The sequence below is a fragment of the Solanum tuberosum genome, unplaced genomic scaffold (genome assembly GCF_000226075.1).
Source record: "Solanum tuberosum cultivar DM 1-3 516 R44 unplaced genomic scaffold, SolTub_3.0 scf00076, whole genome shotgun sequence".
In the NCBI taxonomy this organism is placed as follows: domain Eukaryota; kingdom Viridiplantae; phylum Streptophyta; class Magnoliopsida; order Solanales; family Solanaceae; genus Solanum; species Solanum tuberosum.
Window position 1 is genome coordinate 1,062,902 of NW_006239000.1, and position 19,766 is coordinate 1,082,667.

The 19,766-nt window shown below is 33.6% G+C and overlaps 3 protein-coding genes across 4 annotated transcripts in view; 1 reads left to right on the forward strand and 2 right to left on the reverse strand.

The window, feature by feature from the left end:
* The window catches only part of LOC102580721 (cellulose synthase-like protein E1), a 14,529-nt gene extending 7,608 nt beyond the window's left edge, over positions 1–6,921 (forward strand). Inside the window, exons 9-12 of the mRNA XM_006346064.2 lie at positions 3,529–3,733; positions 5,470–5,656; positions 5,740–5,847; positions 6,604–6,921. Of these exons, the coding sequence (XP_006346126.1) occupies positions 3,529–3,733; positions 5,470–5,656; positions 5,740–5,847; positions 6,604–6,737 (634 nt within the window). The 3' untranslated portion in view covers positions 6,738–6,921. The remainder of the gene's footprint in view (positions 1–3,528; positions 3,734–5,469; positions 5,657–5,739; positions 5,848–6,603) is intronic.
* A 2,617-nt stretch (positions 6,922–9,538) lies between these two features.
* Positions 9,539–14,276, reverse strand: LOC102581058 (RPM1-interacting protein 4). 2 transcript variants are annotated; one of them, XM_006346065.2, is made up of 3 exons: positions 14,143–14,276; positions 11,768–11,953; positions 9,539–9,843 (listed from the first exon to the last, which is right to left on the reverse strand). In XM_006346065.2, exons 1-3 carry the CDS (start codon positions 14,146–14,148, stop codon positions 9,799–9,801), a joined length of 237 nt encoding a protein of 78 aa, XP_006346127.1. In that variant the 5' UTR covers positions 14,149–14,276; the 3' UTR covers positions 9,539–9,798. The 2 variants fall into 2 exon arrangements, with proteins under 2 accessions (XP_006346127.1, XP_006346128.1); XM_006346066.2 differs by having other exon boundaries at positions 11,768–11,950; positions 14,143–14,275.
* A 2,910-nt stretch (positions 14,277–17,186) lies between these two features.
* The window catches only part of LOC102593233 (E3 ubiquitin-protein ligase UPL1-like), a 17,695-nt gene continuing 15,115 nt past the window's right edge, over positions 17,187–19,766 (reverse strand). Inside the window, exons 12-16 of the mRNA XM_006346185.2 lie at positions 19,425–19,650; positions 19,202–19,341; positions 18,640–18,746; positions 18,337–18,509; positions 17,187–17,693 (exon numbers count right to left, since the gene is read on the reverse strand). Of these exons, the coding sequence (XP_006346247.1) occupies positions 18,407–18,509; positions 18,640–18,746; positions 19,202–19,341; positions 19,425–19,650 (576 nt within the window). The 3' untranslated portion in view covers positions 17,187–17,693; positions 18,337–18,406. The remainder of the gene's footprint in view (positions 17,694–18,336; positions 18,510–18,639; positions 18,747–19,201; positions 19,342–19,424; positions 19,651–19,766) is intronic.

Consider the following 19,766-nt stretch of genomic DNA (forward strand, 5'->3'; position numbering starts at 1 on the left):
TTTGAAGGGGGTGGGGAGGGGGAGGGTAGGAGGTGGGGGTGTAAAAAAATAAAAAATTGAAATTAGAAATATCTTTTGAAAACAACTTTTAATATTTTTTTGAGAGGGGTGGTGGTTGGGGGTCTGGTTTGAGAGTAAGGACAAAATAAATTGATTTTTTCAACAAAAAACTAATTGTAATTTGAAGTTGGAAGAGAGTTTTGGAAAATGTTTTCCTTAAGTTTTGAAGGGAAGTCATTTTCCTTAAATTTGAGGAAAATGAGTTGATTTGGAAAACATTTGCCAAAACATTTAACCCAATCAAACATGAGAAAATTGGAATGTTTTCCTTCATACCAAACACACCCATAATGTTTCTAAATTTGAGCCAAAAAATACGACACATGCATATTCCATATCCGTTATGTTTAAGCAAAAGCTACGTTACGAAAACCTAGCCGTCAAAACCCTAAAAGTTTGAACATGTGCTCACCGGAATGGCCTAATTGTCTTGTAGGCGTTAATTGTCTGTTTTTACATGCCTAATAGACTATTACGATGATCCTATTTGTATTATTTTCTATAGGAAAATACACCCTTCAATCATATACATTCTTAAAATGAAATTACAAATACAAAGAAAAAAATATCACAGGAGCAAGTTTAGCATAAGGCTACCAACGAAAATAGAAAAATTCTAAGACAATCTCTTTTTATTGAAAATGTAAATTGAAACAAATCTATAGTAATAAACATTCAACCTTTGACCATAAAAAAAAAAGTTAAAAATCTTGGAAGACAAGTTAATTAGGAAGTGACATTCAACTACATAAATGGAAGGGTCTTATCATAGTTCTAATATCGGCAAATAAGTAAAAAAACAAATACATCAAGCTCCGATATTCTAGTAAATCAAGTATTATTGATCCCTATAATCACATTATGCCTTATAATTTTGACACAAATCCTCTTGTCTTGAAATTTTCTTCACTTGATTAAAGCTTCTCTAGTCTTCCACACACAAAAATTGTACTAATTACTTAAGTAAACTTGATTCGAATTCCAAACGATACACATTTTCATGAGGTCAAATACTACTATATTAAGTAGAAAAAACTTAGATGATTTTCTTTCAGAATAAATGTAATACTTTCTTATGATTATTTTTATTTTTTAAGTTTTGACTTAATATCTCCTCACTTTTAAAATTTATGATAATAATAATAATATAATATAAATAATTAATTAATTAATAAAAGGAGATAGGCTTAAAAGTGAAAAGGCTACCATTACTAAATAGAATAAGATAAAAAGACTATAAGAAGATTAAAAGTTCTTTCAATTAAATAGTAGGCTAACATTAAAACATACAAATTATTATATTTAATAGGAGGAATTTACTTTATAATAAGTGGTTCTTATTTTTTATTTAATTAAGTATATATTTTATTATATTTTAATTTGATGTAGGGGTAAATGGTATTTCAACTTTTAACTTTGTGGCTTCCCCCTTTTAATATAATGAATAATAATGATCAGTTGACTATTAATCAAAACTCTCGATCACAAATCATTTTGATCAGGATTCAGAATTAATCTTTTGAATTTATTCGAGATATGAATAAAACTAATTAACCAAGTTGAATTCGTAAGTGATGGAAACAATTCTAATAATCAACTGAGAACAAAAGAAACACTTCATTCCGTTTATAAAAACTTCCTCCTTTTTTATGATTTTTTTTGTTTGTACTAACCAATTTTGAGTTGTTAAGTGTCACTACTATAAACAAATCACATGATTTTGTACTAATTAGTTGTGAGTGTTAAACAACGATTGACTAATACAATTCCTTTTGAAAAGGCGGCTTAACTAATGAACGAAAGATGGAATCAAAGCACTATGTAAATATCTTCTTAAAATAAAGTGATTTAGCTTTTATTTAATACTGGCATGATGATAAAAACAACATCCTAAACATTAAACCTTAGGATTAACTTAAATAAAACATTTAAGCCCTCCTATTGTGGATCTTAAACTCTGAACACTGAATTAGGTGATAGTGTCAATAAATGAGGCACAAACTAGAACATTTTGTTCAACTTTACCTATTTAGCTGACCCAAGTCAATTTACATCACTCCATAACAAGAATGATGACATGAATTTTCATAAGAAAATCTCCACAAGTACCTCTTGAAAATTATCAAAGAGCGGTAGGCTGAGAATCATGAATTTTTCGATAGCAATAGAAATACAATGCGAAGTTTGATGAAATTGACAAAATCAAAGCCAATTATTACCTAACGAATAAAAAGGCTCTATGAATAATTCCATCATATACTATATTATATGTTGAATGATCATCATTATTATATGTTGTAGGTAGACAAATTAGTGTTTTGACACATTTTGAGCACTGGCAATGCTCAATCTTTTTACCTTATGGTGTTGGTGAAAAAATTGATATTGACAAGAGAATTGAGATTGTAATATGTTTTTGAAACTATGCCTCTGCTCAATCTTTTTACCTTATGGTGTTGGTGAAAAAATTGATAATGACAAGAGAATTGAGATTGTAATATGTTTTTGAAACTATGCCTCTGCAAATTTTGCTTTGTGGGGTTCTTGTTTTTGTTAACTTGCATTTGTATAGTGCTATCTTCTTTATGCAAGATAAGGGGAAAATACCTACTTTTACTATAGTTCAGTAAGTTGCTTTTGCACTGTCTGTTTGTACATGTATTGCATATCTGTAATTACTGAAGAGTTTCACATCGAATGAAAAAGAAATGGGCGATTTTTTTTACGCATGATTTACGAGCTTTCCTTGTGGATCACTTGTTTACATAAACGTTAGACTATTTACTTGATTAATTTCTAGTTATTCGTTATTTGAAATAAACTAAATAGTGAAAATTTAAAATATTGTTAACTTAATCCTTCCAAAAATATTTCTTTTCAAGGATTACTAAGGACCTAAAGTAATATCAAATTTGAACACATAACACTATGATTTGCATTTTGTTGAATCACTTTACATTTACAAATGTTCAAACTCCAACTTTCAATTTGTTTGTTTTGCTTTTTTTTCCAAGTCCGTTTTAAGAAAATAAAACTATTTCTTTCCTTTTTTAACATAATTTTAATTTCAATTTTTCTAATGACATTTAATATCATAAGATTAAAGGTCATTCTGATACATACATTCTATATATGTTTATTTTGAGACCAGAATCTTCTAAAGTCTACCATTTGACTTCCCCATTACCAAATTCCAACTAATATGGGTTTTCGGGTACGGATAACCCGAATATACAAATACGGGTATAGTTCATCAAATTTTAAGACAAAAGCGAAGTCATATGTTGTATTCCTTAACTAAGTCAAACAAACACAACAAAATCGTACCAGTTTCAAACTCTTGTCCAAAATCCCAATTTTTTCGCCAAGAAAAGGTAAACCCTAGTTCTAAAAATCCAATTTTGATGTTTTTTTTTGTTCAATTTGATTTTTTTGTGAAATTAAAATTGAGAATTAATTGCAGATGAGAATTGGGTCTTTGAAAGTTTGGATCTTGGTGACTATATTGGTGGTGGCATGGAGAAGTGGAGGGGTTTATGGGATTAGATTTGTGATTGATAGAGAAGAATGTTTTTCACATAAAGTTCAAATGGGAGAATCAGTTCATTTTTCGTTTGTTGTTATCAAATCAGAAGGTTCTTGGCATTATAGTGAAGAGGGTGTTGACCTTGTGGTAACTAAATTACTTTAATGTTTTTGTTTGTGTTCTCTTTTGTTGTTGTTATTCTCTGTTTGTTTGTTTGTTAGCTTGTATGTAGGTATGTAATTTGCAGTTTTTGTGATTTCTGATGATTGAGAATTGTACAGATTTAGTCTTTATTGAGATGAAAGGCGATAGAGTAGTTGTTGGATTGATTGTATGTCTTATTGGTTTGATTCTGCACTGTTAATAATGAAAGTAAGGTTTGGAATTCGAGCTTTGTTGTTTTGTTTGCAAATTTGTGGTGACTTTGATTTTAAGAATCATTAGACACTTGAATTGTTCGAGCTTGTGAGGTATGTAATTTGCATTTTTTGTGATTTTTGCTGATTGAAAATTGTAAAGATTTCGTCTTTATTGAGATGAAGGGTGATATAGTAGTTATCGGGATTAGTTATGTATCTTGTTGCTTTGATTCTGCACTGAAATAATGAAGCGCGGTTTGGAATTCAAGCTTTTTTGTTTTGTTTGCATTTTGTATTGACTTTGATTGTAAGATTCATTACACTTGAATTGTTCGAGCTTAATTGTTTTGTTAGCTGGTATATAGGCATGTAATTTGCATATTTTTTTATTTCTGCTTATTGAAAATTGTAAAGTTTTCATCTTTATTGAGATGAAAGGCATTATAGTAGTTATCGGATTAGTTATATATCTTGTTGCGTTGATTCTGCACTATAATAATGAAAGTGAGGTTTGGATTCAAGCTTTGTTGTTTTGTTTGCAAATTTGTGGTGACTTTGATTTGAAGATTCATTAGACACTTGAATTGTTCGAGCTTAATTGTTTTGTCAGCTGGTATATAGGTATGTAATTTGCATTTTTTTTTATTTCTGCTGATTGAAAATTGTAAAGTTATCATCTTTATTGAGATGAAAGGCGTTATAGTAGTTATCGAATTAGTTATATATCTTGTTGCTGTGATTTATGAACTACTGTTAATAATGAAAGTGAGGTTTGGAATTCAAGCTTTGTTGTTTTGTTTGCAAATTTGTGGTGACTTTGATTTTAAAATTCATTAGACACTTGAATTGTTCGAGCTTTATTGTTTTGTTTTTCAAATTTGTGTTTACTTTGATTTTCGAATTGTTGACGAGAAACTAACACTATTTTTGTTTATTTTTTTTACTTGTCTCTCTTCTTGTGTCTTTTGCAATTTCAATCCTTTTTATACACATAAAAAAGGACACCATTAAATTGCAATTTGGTGGAGGAAAGTCTATCACTTTTTTTTCTTGTGGGTTGGGAGAAATTGAGTCACAACTTTGAGAATTAGGATTACATGGGTTCATTTTCAACAAAGTTTGTATCTTGGAGCTGTAAATTGATGAGCTATTTTTTAAGACCTCGTAAGGATTACTTAAGTCAACTTTTCTGGTCACTTCACTATAGTTTTTTACCTTATGGCTCACGGTTCAAAACTTGGTGGATAATGGACCCGTACATCTAACCTTCTTCAGAACTTTGCTCAAATATCAAGGTTTTGTCTACACCAAGTTCGAACCCATGGTGGGCGCCCTACTACACATCACGTGCTGCACTCTTACTACTAGACCAAAACCTTTGGCATTAGTTTTGAACTTTGCTGCAATTGGTTCTTTATGCTTTTCATAGGATCCATATTTTACGTTCACTTCTAGAGAAGAACTGTGTTTTTATTCTCTGTCTTGTGAATTGTTCAATTGATGTTCCTATGTTGGTGGAAATAGGTGAAGGGACCTTCCGGGGAGCAGCTTCATGATTTTCGTGACAAAATAAGTGAGAAGACTGAGTTTGTGGCCCATCAAGAAGGAGTTTATCATTTCTGTTTCACCAACAAGTCACCCTATCATGAAACCATAGACTTTGATCTACATGCTGCCCACTTCTCATACCACGATGAGCACGCAAAAGATGGTTAGCGTGCCACTTTGCTTCATCTTACTTTGTTATTTGGGGGATCTTTACAAGAGATCTTACTTTTTATTATGATACTGCAGAGCATTTCAAACCGTTGTTTGAGCACATTGGACAACTAGAGGAAGCTTTATACAACATTCAGTTTGAGCAGCATTGGCTCGAGGCCCAGACAGACCGACAAGCAATAGGTATTAGCTTTTGCATATTTATTATATATGACTCTCCCACATTTCAGCAAATCAAAATTTTACCAATCACTTACCAATTATCTAGTAGAAACAGTCCTCTTCTCCCTTTAGCGTACACTTCAATGAGATAATTATCCTCTCCCATTTTCCTCAATTTTTCACGTGATGTTCGTCATAAATCCAGTGAAATGATCGTTATTGCTTCAGTTTCAGTTTGTTAAATCTAATTTTTATTTTTTTTCGTTGATCAATTTTACAAGCTTGAGGATGCATATCTCCTCCATCATGAATATGTGAATGGTCATGGCCTGTAGCACAAAATCTTGGTAATGCTAAAGAAGTGCGAGATTGTTTTATGCTATGTTGCTCGAACTCTTCAAAAATGTCGACGGGTGCATTTCGGATACTCCCAAAAGTAGTGCATTTTGGAGAATCCGACACGGCTGTGGCAACAATTTTGGAGAGTCTGGGCAACATAGGTTTTATGTACTTCATAGGTTGTGTTCTTTATATAGGATACTTATATTATATATCCACGACTTAGTTGTTTGAATATTCACACGCAGTATCACTTTTGTGTTCACTAGCAAGAAGAGAATATCATTTATATGATCTCTTTCTCTTGGCGTTGGTCTTGGCATCTCAATTTTACACTAATGACAAAAGTCGTGTTCACAAATCTGCCCGGTTCATGATACTCTGCATACTCCAAAGCTTGTAGTTCTAATACGTTGATATCGTTTCTATTTTATGCAGTGAATGAAATAATGAGCAAAAGAGCAGTCTACAAAGCTTTGCTCGAGTCGTCTGCTCTCATTGGCGTTAGCGTTCTGCAAGTCTACCTCCTAAAGCATCTTTTCGAACGAAAGCTGGGGCAGTCCAGAGTTTAGCTTTTGACAGAACTGAAGATATTTATACTACTGAATCTTTGAACTTCAAGTGTATTGCCTTACTGTACTGTAAAAACTAGAATGAACGGTTTTCGCCAGAGATTAAGTTGTTATAATTCCTTTAGTTGAATGTTGAAGGCTCAATAATCTTACCTGAAAAATTACAATTCCTTTTGGAATTTTATTTGGTTTTGTCTCTAATTTGATTTAATTCTGTTGAAACAACATTGATGTTGACAAACACAGTTTTGAAATAAGCAAAACCAAAAACATTGGCAAACCACAACTGGCAAGTTAATAGAAACAAAAAAATTTGACATAAAAAAAAAAAAAAAAAAAGTTCAGACAAGATCTTAATTATTCAGAGACGTTTCAATCTTAATAAAAACAAATGAGGCCTAAACAAGTAATTTGGGAGAAATCAAACTTTCTGAATAAACGAATCCTTGTAGGAAGCGAGCATATGAGGGAAACAATTCAAATGGTCCTTTGGATGTCCTAAACCCATGAGAAAAAACATTGTTCACGTACATGAATAGCATTTCACCATCCGCAAACATATATTTCGGCATGATATTTAAATAGATATCTCTTTCTTGAATAGTAAATAATCCAGTCCAAGATTCCTTGACACCATACTCTTTCATTACCCATAACTTAAAAGTGCTCCCCTCCGCATTTATACAAGTAGAATAAGCATAGAGCATTCCTTCTATTACTGAAACACCACGTGTTATATATACCATATTGGAAATATTGCAAATTCCATCTGGCAACGACATCTCTCCATACACCTCATTTGATATATTAAATAATACCATAAAGTACTTGTTTAAATTATCCTTACCGATCCAATGAAATGAACCACAAATAAATGCCAAAGAGTCCTCACGACGCATATGAGTGCTAAACTGACGATGCAATACACTACTGCCAAAGATACGAGGATGTTTATCAATTTTTCTCCAAGAACCACTCTTTAGTGCAAGGATTTTATTGCGTGATCTCAAATCATCACCATCGCCTTCATTGTTGTCAATCTTAAGAATCTTATAGTCATTACTAACCGAATCATATCCCAATCCGTAAGTGCTATGGAGTGCCTCTCTATGAGTGCCTTGTCGAAGTTCAAGATTAGGAAGTTGTATTGATTCATTTGTGGATGGGTTCCACAGTAAATAGCCATCACCAAAAAGAAGAACCAAACCATCGCAACAACATAATATTACGTATGTAGAAGGGCAACGACTAAGCTTTTGTAATGGTTGAGCCGATGATAAAGAAGAACAATAATATGAAATCGAATCAACTTTTCGGGCAACAAGAAATTTTTTATTATTCTTGGCATGATTGCAATGCTTTGTTTTTAAGTAATCCGAGGTGACCAATATTTTCCAAGATTTTGAAACACATTTGAATCGAAGAAGAGACTGAACAGGTAACCTGATGAGGATTTCCACAATTATTTCCTCTGGGACGTAGATTTTCATGTCCTACATATAAAATAATTAAAACAAGTGTTTTATTATTACGTGTGTATATATACATGCAGGTAGGAGCAACATAAATTATTTGCTATAAACAAATAATGAAAGAAAATCAAATTAAAACAAGAAATAACTTTGTTCAATAAAACTCACCCTATCAACAACATCCATCTGATTTATACTTTTTGAAGGCTTCACCTCAGCTATTTTTATCGACGATTTTCCTGCGATTAAAATTTTGAATTTTAGCCACATCTAGTATGTACTAAGCTTTCGTTAAATAGTCAAACAAGAACCAAAAAAGTTTTAAAAAAATTTAAAAAAATACTTCACAACAACCTTTAATATCAGGAAACATGTTCTTATTTGATGAAGTTCGAATAAAAGAGCAGGTCATAATTGATTTGAAAAGTTTAGCCTTTTTTCCCATCTTAATTAAGAGCTTGATGTTTTCTCTTTAGTTTTCACTATTGAAAATAGCTAGCAACGTCCCTATTTATAATACACATAATTTGAATTTATTTCTGAAAAATAGTAAACATTTTTTTTTAGGATTTTGTCTTTTACCATATTGGAGTTTTATTTTTTCTTAAAAGGAAAGTCAAAGTATTACCATAAATGACAGTATTGGATTTGGTGTGTTTTATTTATTTGTTTATTCTTAATTTTTAAAAGAAAATTACCGAGCCATTCATGCAAGACGTACAGTGTCTTTCTTTTTTACTCAGCAGTTTCTATAGTGATATTGTCAAAAATAAAAAAAATCCCTTCCATATGTGGTTAACATATTCTTGAACCATCATATGTTGTAGACAAGAGGATGTTTAATGTAATTTCACAAGTGGGACGTGGAGAAGATAGAGTGTACGCTCAAAACCCTCTGCTCAATAAAATTTGGCATGAAGGAAGATGATAAAATTAGCCAGAGGAGGTATGTATTTGGACTATAGTTTGGCCTCATGAGCTCAAATTTCTGAGACTGTCCATTTTTTTCACTTGACAAACACATAAATAGGAATTTGGACTATAACTTGGCTTCATGATCGAGCTCAAAACTCTTTCAGTCATGTCTATTTCACCGAGCCTATCTCCGAGACCATGTCCATTTTTCACTTAACAAACACATAAATAGGAATATGAAGTATAATTTGGCCTCATGAGCTCAATACTCTAGGCCGCATCTTCAGTCATATCTATTTCACCGAGCCTCTCACCAAGACTGCCCATATATTTCATTAAGCAAACACACAAATAGGAATTTCTATGTGGGTGTTTTTAAGCATTTTCTACTTATTAGGCAAAAACGATAGAATCTCATGAAATCAACAGAAAAATTTACGGTTGAAAGGTGCTTTACAAACCACACTATGTGCTTGTCTGCTAAAGGTAAAATAAAAAGATACAACATCAAACATTTTTGTCTTTCACATTTTGTTTCCCCAACAATATAACACAAGTTTACAACACAAAAGGGGACTTTGAGCAATGCCTCAGTCTCCAGCACCAATCCAAAAGAAGTTGTGGGGTTTCATTATGAATATGCATCCTATATTCAGCTTTTACAGAGAACATTGTCAAGATTCTGCATGAGGGCTCTGCATACAGCAAAACCATTTTTTCTGCAAAACGACAAGTATATTGGTGAAATTCTAATAAGAATGCTTCAAAGATTAATGAGAGAAGTAGCATATATGAAAAGTATAATCAGATGGGTCACCATTTGTCATTACATTAAAAAGCAGTCACGTGATTGTAGTAAGCTCGCAGCCCGGCTCATCTAGTCATATTAGCAAAGACGAGAGAAAAATCTAGCCTGATGATTCCAAAACTAAAGTTTGACAATGAATGACAGGACAACTCTTCCTAACCCAAGCCACAATGGAGCTGGTCAACTACTCTTACTCATACTGAAGGAAAAAAAATACAGAAGGGAAAAGAATGCAGCTGGTCAACTACTTAGATAACCTGACAAGTATTTTCTTTTCCTCAAAACGACTATGTAAAGGAAACACCATTTGAACAATGACATAATTAGTCTTGCTCTCTAATCCCTTCAATATTAAGTAACACTAGGTGGCAACTATTGAAGTTCATTACGACAAGTGTAGAAAACAAAAGGCTGAATAATATCACTCATTTTTTGGAGACCCTGGTACCATAGCAAGCTTGCAAGCAGGTTGACTAATTCATTGGGCAGTCTGCTACAGACCACAAGCATAGGTACCGTACCACCAAGGCTAGCAGGTGGGCTCACGTTGAAAACTACGATCTCTATGTCGTTAATTCTATGCCTGAACCACTCAACTATCACGTTGGGAACAACCCAGCCATCCCCGAGTAAGAAAAGCTAGGTTCTTCTTTCCAATGTTTAAAAGTAGAGGTATATAATATTGGGGTCCACCCCATAAAAAAATTATATCATGAAAGTACATTTAAAATTGTATTAATCAGAACCAAAAAATGTACAAAAGCAAATTAAATATTGTGTCATAAAAGTTATACTACATCTTCAAACTATGAAGCTAACAAATATTAATTAAAGAAGTTAATAGTTTAACACTTAGAATGAAAAGCTAAGTTATTGTCTTACAGTCTTAGTACGTACAAGATGAACAATCAAAGTTGTAAAGTGAACTTGAGGTTCTAGAGACATACAAGGCGGATAACCAATATTAATAGTATGCACATGATGAAAGCTACAAATGTCAAGGTGTTATCCCTATAAGACTTCTGCTCTTCATGGTTGCCCTCATGCGTTTAGAAGCCTACGTCACATCTAGAAAATCCTAGAGGATTCCCGATAAACATTGCCTCACATATTTTTTCCTTAGATAGTTGACTAGAAGGGAAGAGTGATTAGAGCAAATAAATTACATGAGTTCCCTAAATAATGGTTTTAATCCTATGCTTACACGGGAAGTTCCACTTGGAGTTCCAATAGATGATGTTTGATCTGACCACTGTACAATAATAATTTACTGATGCTCATGACCAAAGGGAAGTTCTCAACACAACAAGAATTGCTATCAGCCTAAAATACCTACTACCATGTGTTCTAAACTATAGCTGGTCAAGTTAATGCTCGGGATCTTAAAGTAATTAAGCTCAAGCTTTTGCATTAATCTAGTAAATTATTCTTAAATGATGATTATAAAGTGTGATGGAAATTTGATTTTGATAAACATGCACATACAATTCACTATACTGCAACCAAAATATTCTGAAAATATGAGACAGCAGAAGATATCTGAAAGTGGCTTAGTTAGTGTAGAGTGGATAATTATATCGTAGATTGGATATTGGCGTCCTTCAACTGTTTTGAGAGGGCCATAGAGTGGGATGGGATATCACCTATTTGATAAATGAATTATCCTCTGAATGGAAAAAAAATCTCTATGTGAAGATGCAGAATCACACAGCTAATGGCAGTTTAAATATGTGAAGAGCAAAGGGAAGAATTGTTAACATTTAGACCAAAAAGTGTAGAGGGTACAAGTCATTGAATCTACTCATCTAGAAAAAGAAGTTAGCAAAATAACTTACAGTTTGAGGTTTTAAAGGTTCTTCGCCTTCCTTTCTATTACCATCAGCCTTTGATGGTGAGTCAGGCTTGCCACCAGTTTTTTTCTCATCCCTAGCCTTGTTGAAAATCACAGTAAATCCCTCTGCAGAAGCTGGATCGTTGACATCCCATTCACCAAACTTAGGCAATGGTCGACCCTTTTCCTGCTTGAAGATAGATGTGAAAGCCGGTAAGGTAAATAATTGGACCAAAAGAAGAATACTTCAGAACAATATAATTGCCATTAGTCAAGTGAGTAATTTCATGAATGAACCGTGAACAAATACTATAGCAGTCGCAGAGAAAGAAGCTAAATTATCATTATGACACTACAATTTTGTTGATACAACGTACAAGAATACATATCTATGACTCCATCCCATAATCAACAAAGGACACGAGAAGAAGGCCAAAATTCTCCAAATCTATAATACTACATGAAAATTCGAAGTTGATGCATTAGGAAGCATGCACAAAGTGATGGACAACTCTGAAATTCCTTTGATCTCACCAAAGGCTCAAAATTTTGCCACTGCAAAAGGATGTGGAGAAGGTACGAACAACTTAAGAACAAAAGAAAAAACACCTGCTTGAAGTCTATATCCAAATTATCAGAACTGCTTATGTTCAATATTATGAAGTCTTCCAGCAACTGGCAAACTACAATATGCATCCATAAAATGTCAATTCTATTCTTCTTAAAATGAATTAGAATTCATATCAAACTGATTCCAGAAATTGTACCCTGGTATTGCTGGCATGTTACCTCTAAAAACTCGTAAACCACTATGATCCAAGTCCTCAATGCCATTAAAAGGGCTATGACAAATCAAGGAAGGTAAATGTACTCTAAAGATCATAACAAAACCATCATAGTGTCAACTACCTTTCTAAAACCACTCGACTTACCTCCAATTGGAGATATACACCTTCCCATTAGTTGATGCATGAGCAGATCAAAGCATTAAAAGGAGAAAAGACTAGAAATACATACATTGACACGGCTTATGAAATCCACACGAGGAAACAATGCAAACATTAACTTTAAGCTATTCAGATTTTCTCTATTTTTTTTCGATGACAAGGGAAACCAGCAGCTGCTACCCTTTAGGTGCGCTAGATTTTCTCTATTGAAAAAACAAGCAAATAGTCCACTGAACATAGAATGCAAAAACTTATCACTACTGGTAGGAAAGAGCCTATCTAATTAGCGCATCCAAGAAATTCTAAACTTGAATATCCCTGTATGGCCATAGAGATAGTAAAAATACACTCCAATTTGGAACATCTGTATGCATAGAAGTATACGTTTTAGTTATGTAACTGAGCTAAGTACCCCACAAAAAGTAGGGGCAGGTAAGGCCTGTGTATATCCTACCCTCCCGAGACCCCACTAGTGGGATTACACTGGGTATGCTGTTGTTGTAACTGAGCTAAGTGTATATTTTGCAAAAAGTAGACTCCACCTTAGGGGAAAATGGGGTAATTGCAGTTAAAACATCTTAAGACAGTCATCACATCAGATCAAGAACTACCCTTTGAATATAAAACAATGGAAAATAGTTTTTTTTAAAACTATTAAGTACTAGTAATAAGGAACCCACCGAAACCCCCAGCTTGTGACAGCAAGGGGTTGACCTCCTAGGTCAAGCTCATCGCACGGGGATTGCCTAGTGCGATTTACCTATCATGGTTTATGAGTTATTACATAAAAGCAAGTTTTACCCTGTGAGCACCCAAAGGATAGCAGCTGCTGGTTCCTTTGTCATAAAAAAAGGAACCCAACAAAGCTTTATCAAAAAACTAAACAACCTAACAAAGCAAAAACAATTTTCCTTTTGCACATAGTTCAATGAAAATAAACAAAACCCAACTGGATAGCAGTGATCCAGGAGGTCACTGGGAGTCCAGCTCATAACATTCCATTCCAATTGCAGTCCACTGGCCCCTTTCTTGTCCCCTTTCGAAAAGGGGTAGGGGCATTTCAGCTCAGTTTAACCATTCAAAGTCATACCAAAATGAAAAGCAAAAATTTCAAGAATCAAAATTCAACAAAATCAAGCTCTATACAGGATCTAGCTGAAAGTCAAGATTTTCGATCAAACTCAAACTCAAAAAAAAAAAAAAACCCAAGCAAATTCAGCAAAAATGAACCCATCAATGAAACCCCATTAAGCAAAAAACCCCAATAAACCCCAAAAACAAACAAACCATAATCATCCATTTACATGATCAACACACATATATCACATCATCAGCTAACAAAAATTGAAAAAAAAAGGGCAAGTGAAATCGAGTGAACAGAAACAAGTAATCGAGATGATTAAAAAATCAATCTTGGGGAAAAATTACATACCGACATGAATCCAACTACAGAGAATGAGAATTTTCCTCACTGGAATAGAGCAAAAGAGAAAGGAATTTTTGACAGAGAAAAGTATGAAAATGAAAATGTGTGTAATTTGGTATTAGGTGTATTGAGGTGTATTTTGGGAATATGGAACATATATATGGAAATGGGACTACACATTATTATACTCTTTTAAGATAACTAGACATGTTTATGTCAAATCAATTAATCTAAGCTTAGTAATTAAAAATAAAAAAAATTAATTAAAATAAAATGATAAATATTTATAAGAAAAATTTATATAAATAATATACAAATTTGTGTGTCTAGAAAAGGTAGAGTACACATGGACTTTATTCTTATCTTGTGTAGGTAGAGAGGTTTTCTAGTGATGAATGAAGAAAAAGTACGAGAAATAAACATATTGGTCAGTGATTGTGAGAGGCTCCATTTCTTGATTGGATGGGACATCAAAGGCCTTTGTCCTTCCAATTCTTGATAGACATGGAGGGGCGGAGCTTTTGATTTTTTGTGTTGAACGATGTTTTTTTATGTTGTTAAAGTTTGAACAATGAAAATACATAATGAGTACTTTATCTAATTGATCATGTCATGTACGAATAAGGTTCCAATCTAATCGTGATTGGTTAGAATGTCTTAGTTATATACATCATTATACTTTTAATTGACATTTATCTTATTGAAAAATAATTCGTCTCGTTGATGATCTTGAGCAACTCAAGATAATTATAAACACACAATATATATACAAGAAATAAGAGACAATAATTAGTGATTAATATAAATATCGAGTACGAATAAATTTGTTATTGTCTTAATTTTTGTGGACCAACCCCATGTGAATTTGTAAACCAATTTGCATACATACTCGACTAACTAGACATTGGGTCAATTTTTGAGTATAAAACGCAAGACAAGGAATATTCGGACTCCCCACTTTTATCTAATGTGTACCAATATAAAGTAAATAAGTGAATACAACTTATTTCATATTCAATCATTTAATTACACGATTTATATTTTAAATGAATTTTGATTTTAATTTATACCTTTCAAATATATTAATTTTTAATTTTTATTCCTAAAAATCGAACTTAAGAATATGAAATATTACTATACAAAATTATAAACATATACCTCGTAAAAAAAATTATTTGAGCACAAAATAAGAGCAAAAGTGCAAATGACCCTATATCAAGTTCTCATTGATCTTGAATTGAATATGAAAGTTTAAATGAACAATACATAAGACTATTGAAGTTTATACCATTATAATTTTATTGTAACTTTTTAAGTAATAAAATTTTTCTTACTAACTTTATAAATTGTGATTCAATTGTGACCAGTGGCGGATCCAGGATTTTCGTTCAGGGGGTTCGAAAAATAAAAATATAAACGTGTATATATAAGCCAACAAAACAAGATTTCAAGAAAGTAGTAGTATTTAGTTTTAGTGGCAGACCCTTGAATTTTTTTGGGTTTAAAATCACTCTTTTAGCATGTTTTATAAAATAAAAAACAAAAAAAAACGTGAAAACGGAACTGAAACCTTAAAAAAAACAAAAAAAAAACTGAAATTGAAAAGAAAAAAATAAAACGCTACTGCAGGGATTCGATCCCGCAACTTGAGACTTAATTTTCAGGGAAAATACCACTAGGCTATCTCTTTCTCCTTGTCATTGAGGGGGTTCAAAATATATATATCCAAAATAAATACAGAAAATTACCTTATATATACAGTGTAATTTTTTGCCGAGGGGGTTCGGGTGAACCCCCTGGAACCAACGTGGGTCCGCCCCTGATTGTGACGATGTATAGTTAAGCGCAAATCCTGGTAAAAAGAAGTAAGTGAATTTCGAACTTAAGTTAGTGACCCTCGTAAATTTCTTAGTTATAGCCGTATAGTCATAATTATATGTTCCCTAGAATCTGATTGATAATCCATCTTATAAGCAAAAAGGATTAAGGAAACTAATCATGTTTTTTTTTTCTTTTGGGGGTTGAGACTCCTTTTTTTCCAATAGGCCTATAACCTATTCACATTACTCAATTATTAGACGCTACTTGATTTTGTCGTGTTATGAAAGCCAAGATTTGACTTCTACATTTACTATAATTTTCTTTAATTGGTAGAACCAAAAAAAACAGAACAAAACCATTTCTACATATATATTCTGTTTCCAACTACTAAATAAGTTCAATAGCATTACTCAACCAACAAATCATGTTTAAATATAATAATGAATGGGAACGTATGTGTCGTCTGCCCTTTCTTTTATAGTACGTCCCAAAAAGAATGTCACATTTTCATAAGTAGAACACTAAGCTCTCGCTATGGACGAAATCTGAGGAAGGACTACAAAGGTATATTATACATAATCTTATTATGCATTTTTTGCAAAAAAAAATTCCACTTTCCACAATTTGAACCACCTCCTAGGGTCTCCATTGAAGATAAGTTCGTGTGAAATGATCAATAAGGTACTTCTAAGTTTCATTAGCTGATTAAAACGTAGTTGTGACATCTTACAACCAAACCAACAAAAAACAAAAATAATAATAGTAGATTAGAGTAGATGACATGATTAGTATAGGAGAGGATGTTGAATGGATGTATGGTACATACTAAGCAATGAAATCAAAAACAAAACTATCCGAAATAAGGTGAAAATGACCTTCGTTGTGGACAAGATGGAGGAGACTAAGTAAAAAAATAACAGTTAGTCAAGTGTTGGGTGACTCCCTCATCAGTATTCTCCTAAACACCTACTATCTTATTTTTCGGTTTTAGTATTACCTAATTTCATTTATTATTTGTTGTTGCTAATGTTCTGTTCTTCATTTTTTTTTTAACATGCCATCTTTGCTACTATATTTGCTTTATATACTGACTCGTAATATGTGAAACACAAGCCGAAGGTCTAGCAAAAACAAGTCGGTTGACATGATTAGTTTAGGCTTATGGAAAGGTACAAGTTGAAGGTCTCACAAATTTCATGCAGTGAGGAAATCTAATCAAATAGGAGAGATAGACAATGCCAGGATAAAATACTTAAAAGAGCGACCATGTTCGCCATTTCCAAAAGAAATACCAGATCAAGTATAGCATTTATAAGCTGATGTAAGAGTTGATCTGATGCCAATCGGTGATCATAGGTAACTAATTAAGTTCTAAAGCATGAAAGAATTAGCACCTACCCATTTCCCAAAATAAATGTAGACCTCCTACACTAAACCCCCTGACAAAAAGAGAACGACTTTATCTACACGGGGATGATATTAAGGCTGTAGGAGCGTCTTCTGAATCTGTTGCAATGGAAGGAACAACAAAATAACAGAGCTCCTCGCCACTGTGCAAGAAGATCACCACTTGTAATGCATAACTCACTACCCTCAAGATACTAAACTGCCATGTACATGACCAGAGTGGTGTGGCCAACTACCTAGACATCCTTGAGGCAGGCTGTGCATGGACTCAAATTTGTAAGCAATACCTCTCCAAATCTATGTTGTGAAGTTGATGTCGATCAGCCAGTCTGCATGAGACAAAGTGAAGGTCATCAGCATTTTTCTTTGCTGAATTCGAGTTAATTGACCAGTAAATCAACCAAGCAGAAGACCTATTATAAGTCTTAAACTTGATAACTAGAATTGCCCAATTCATGTAAATTAGGCATGCACGACAATGGTTCAGTAATTATATGTTATTACTACTTGAGTGGGGCAGTACATGACAGGAGAGCAACTAGAACACAGCCCAATGAGGGAAATTAGACAATGAGAAAACAGATGGTCAAGGCACACTAGCACCGAAGTTTCAGACGTGAACATGCATATATTTGAGCACATGTAGAAACCAAAGTCACAGATATTTCCGTCAATCACGTATTAAAAGGCATGCTTATCATAGGACACCCACAGGAATCTGCAGACACCCCACAGAAGTGCAAATCATATGCCATCAAGTAGAGCAAGCTTTAAGCACTCAACAAATTGACAGAACTAATGGTACTCCAACAACCTTTATAACAACCTCATCCAAAGAAGGTGAAGGAAACAAATTTCGAGAGATCAAAGAACAGAATTCTTATCACTTGACAAAGCAGTGAACAAGTGAGTGGTTTCAGTTACCAACTACAGCCAAACAAGAGAAGAAAAATGAAAAGAGGACATACTTACATTTACATGGCAACCACAGGGTGATCAAATATATGCAATTTTCAGGAAAGCTGCACAAGGGAAGCTTGTCTCAACCAAAACCAAATCCTTCACTAGCCTCATGGATAGCCAAAAGCAAACGTTCTTGAAGTTGTTCTTTGGAAGTATACTCCGGAAGGTCGAGTTGGTTGAAGCTGGAAGGAAAAGACAAATGACAGTAAGGGTCACTAAAGCTTTGCTATATACTATCACCCAGATGGCATCTACTTAATTATGAGCGAACTACTGATAAGCATACAATAAGTTTGATATACAAGCACCAACCAGGTATGTGCAGATGGAAGCCTCTCAGGAGCTCCATAAGCTTTGTGAATCTGAAATCTCTGAGGGCCAGAAATCCCTTGCAATGCCTTGAAACCCTCCAAAGGAACCTAAGGCCAACAGCACCCACAATTAATCACAACGAAGAAATCCACAGGGCAGAGACATTTACAGGGGAATGCGCATGCACTATACTATGTAAAACAACCAAAGGACATACAGAACCCTGAACCACCAAACAAAGGGAAAGTAAGATCTTTTATTAAATGATTGAACAGTAGATATACTGGGGAAACAAACATCAATCTGCAATCACAAATTACCAGAATTCAGCAAAACACATAACAGAATTTTGAGCACCTGGATATTTGGTTTGCGAAGAGAAGAGGATCTTTCTCAAGGAAAACCGACTTTGGTACAAAATTGTTCTTTACTAAGGTGGGGAAGGAGGGAGAAAGGGGTTCTTGTAAGTTTGGTTCCACATCAAGAAACAAATCATATCGCCATTTAGCAGATTCTATATGTGACAAAAAAAAAAACCGTGGGTACAATGATATCTACTAACCTTGGATGTGCCGGTCACAAATTGAAGAAATCTTGCCATGTCTTCCTTGCTAAAACCTTTAACGACCTCCCAAAACCACTGAACAGCAGTAGATGCTGTGGTATATCCAGTATATTCAGTGTTGGCCTTCAGATCTTCCACTGCATATAGAATCATTATAAGAAGCTTCGTAGGAAACAACATGGTGTATACACAGCAATGGTGGAGAAGCATGTCCACTTACTGTCAATTTCTGGTAGACCACTTATCAAAAGTTCAAGCTCTTTATCATTGAAAATGGAGATAAGTTCACGTGGTACCAATTCGCTGAAACCTTCAAGGAATGCATTTATTTGAGGGCGAATTGCATTTGTCAGAATATGGTCAGCAACGAGATCAACATATTCGTGCTTTGTCTCTTCTGTGACCCTTATATTTCTTCCTCCAGGTTTAAGCTCATAATCAGTAACCTTGATCATGCAAGATTAAAAAAAAGTTACTTTAGGTATCACCTGAACAGAGCAATATATGACTTGATGTTGCTCATTTAGCTTTTTTCATTTTTTTTTTGGGGTGCGGGGCTGGG

Coding starts and splice junctions, on each gene's coding strand:
- LOC102581058 (XM_006346065.2), bottom strand. Junction 9,844..11,767: donor AACCTTTAAAACCTCAAACT/GTAAGTTATTTT, acceptor GTCGTTTTGCAG/AAAAAATGGTTTTGCTGTAT.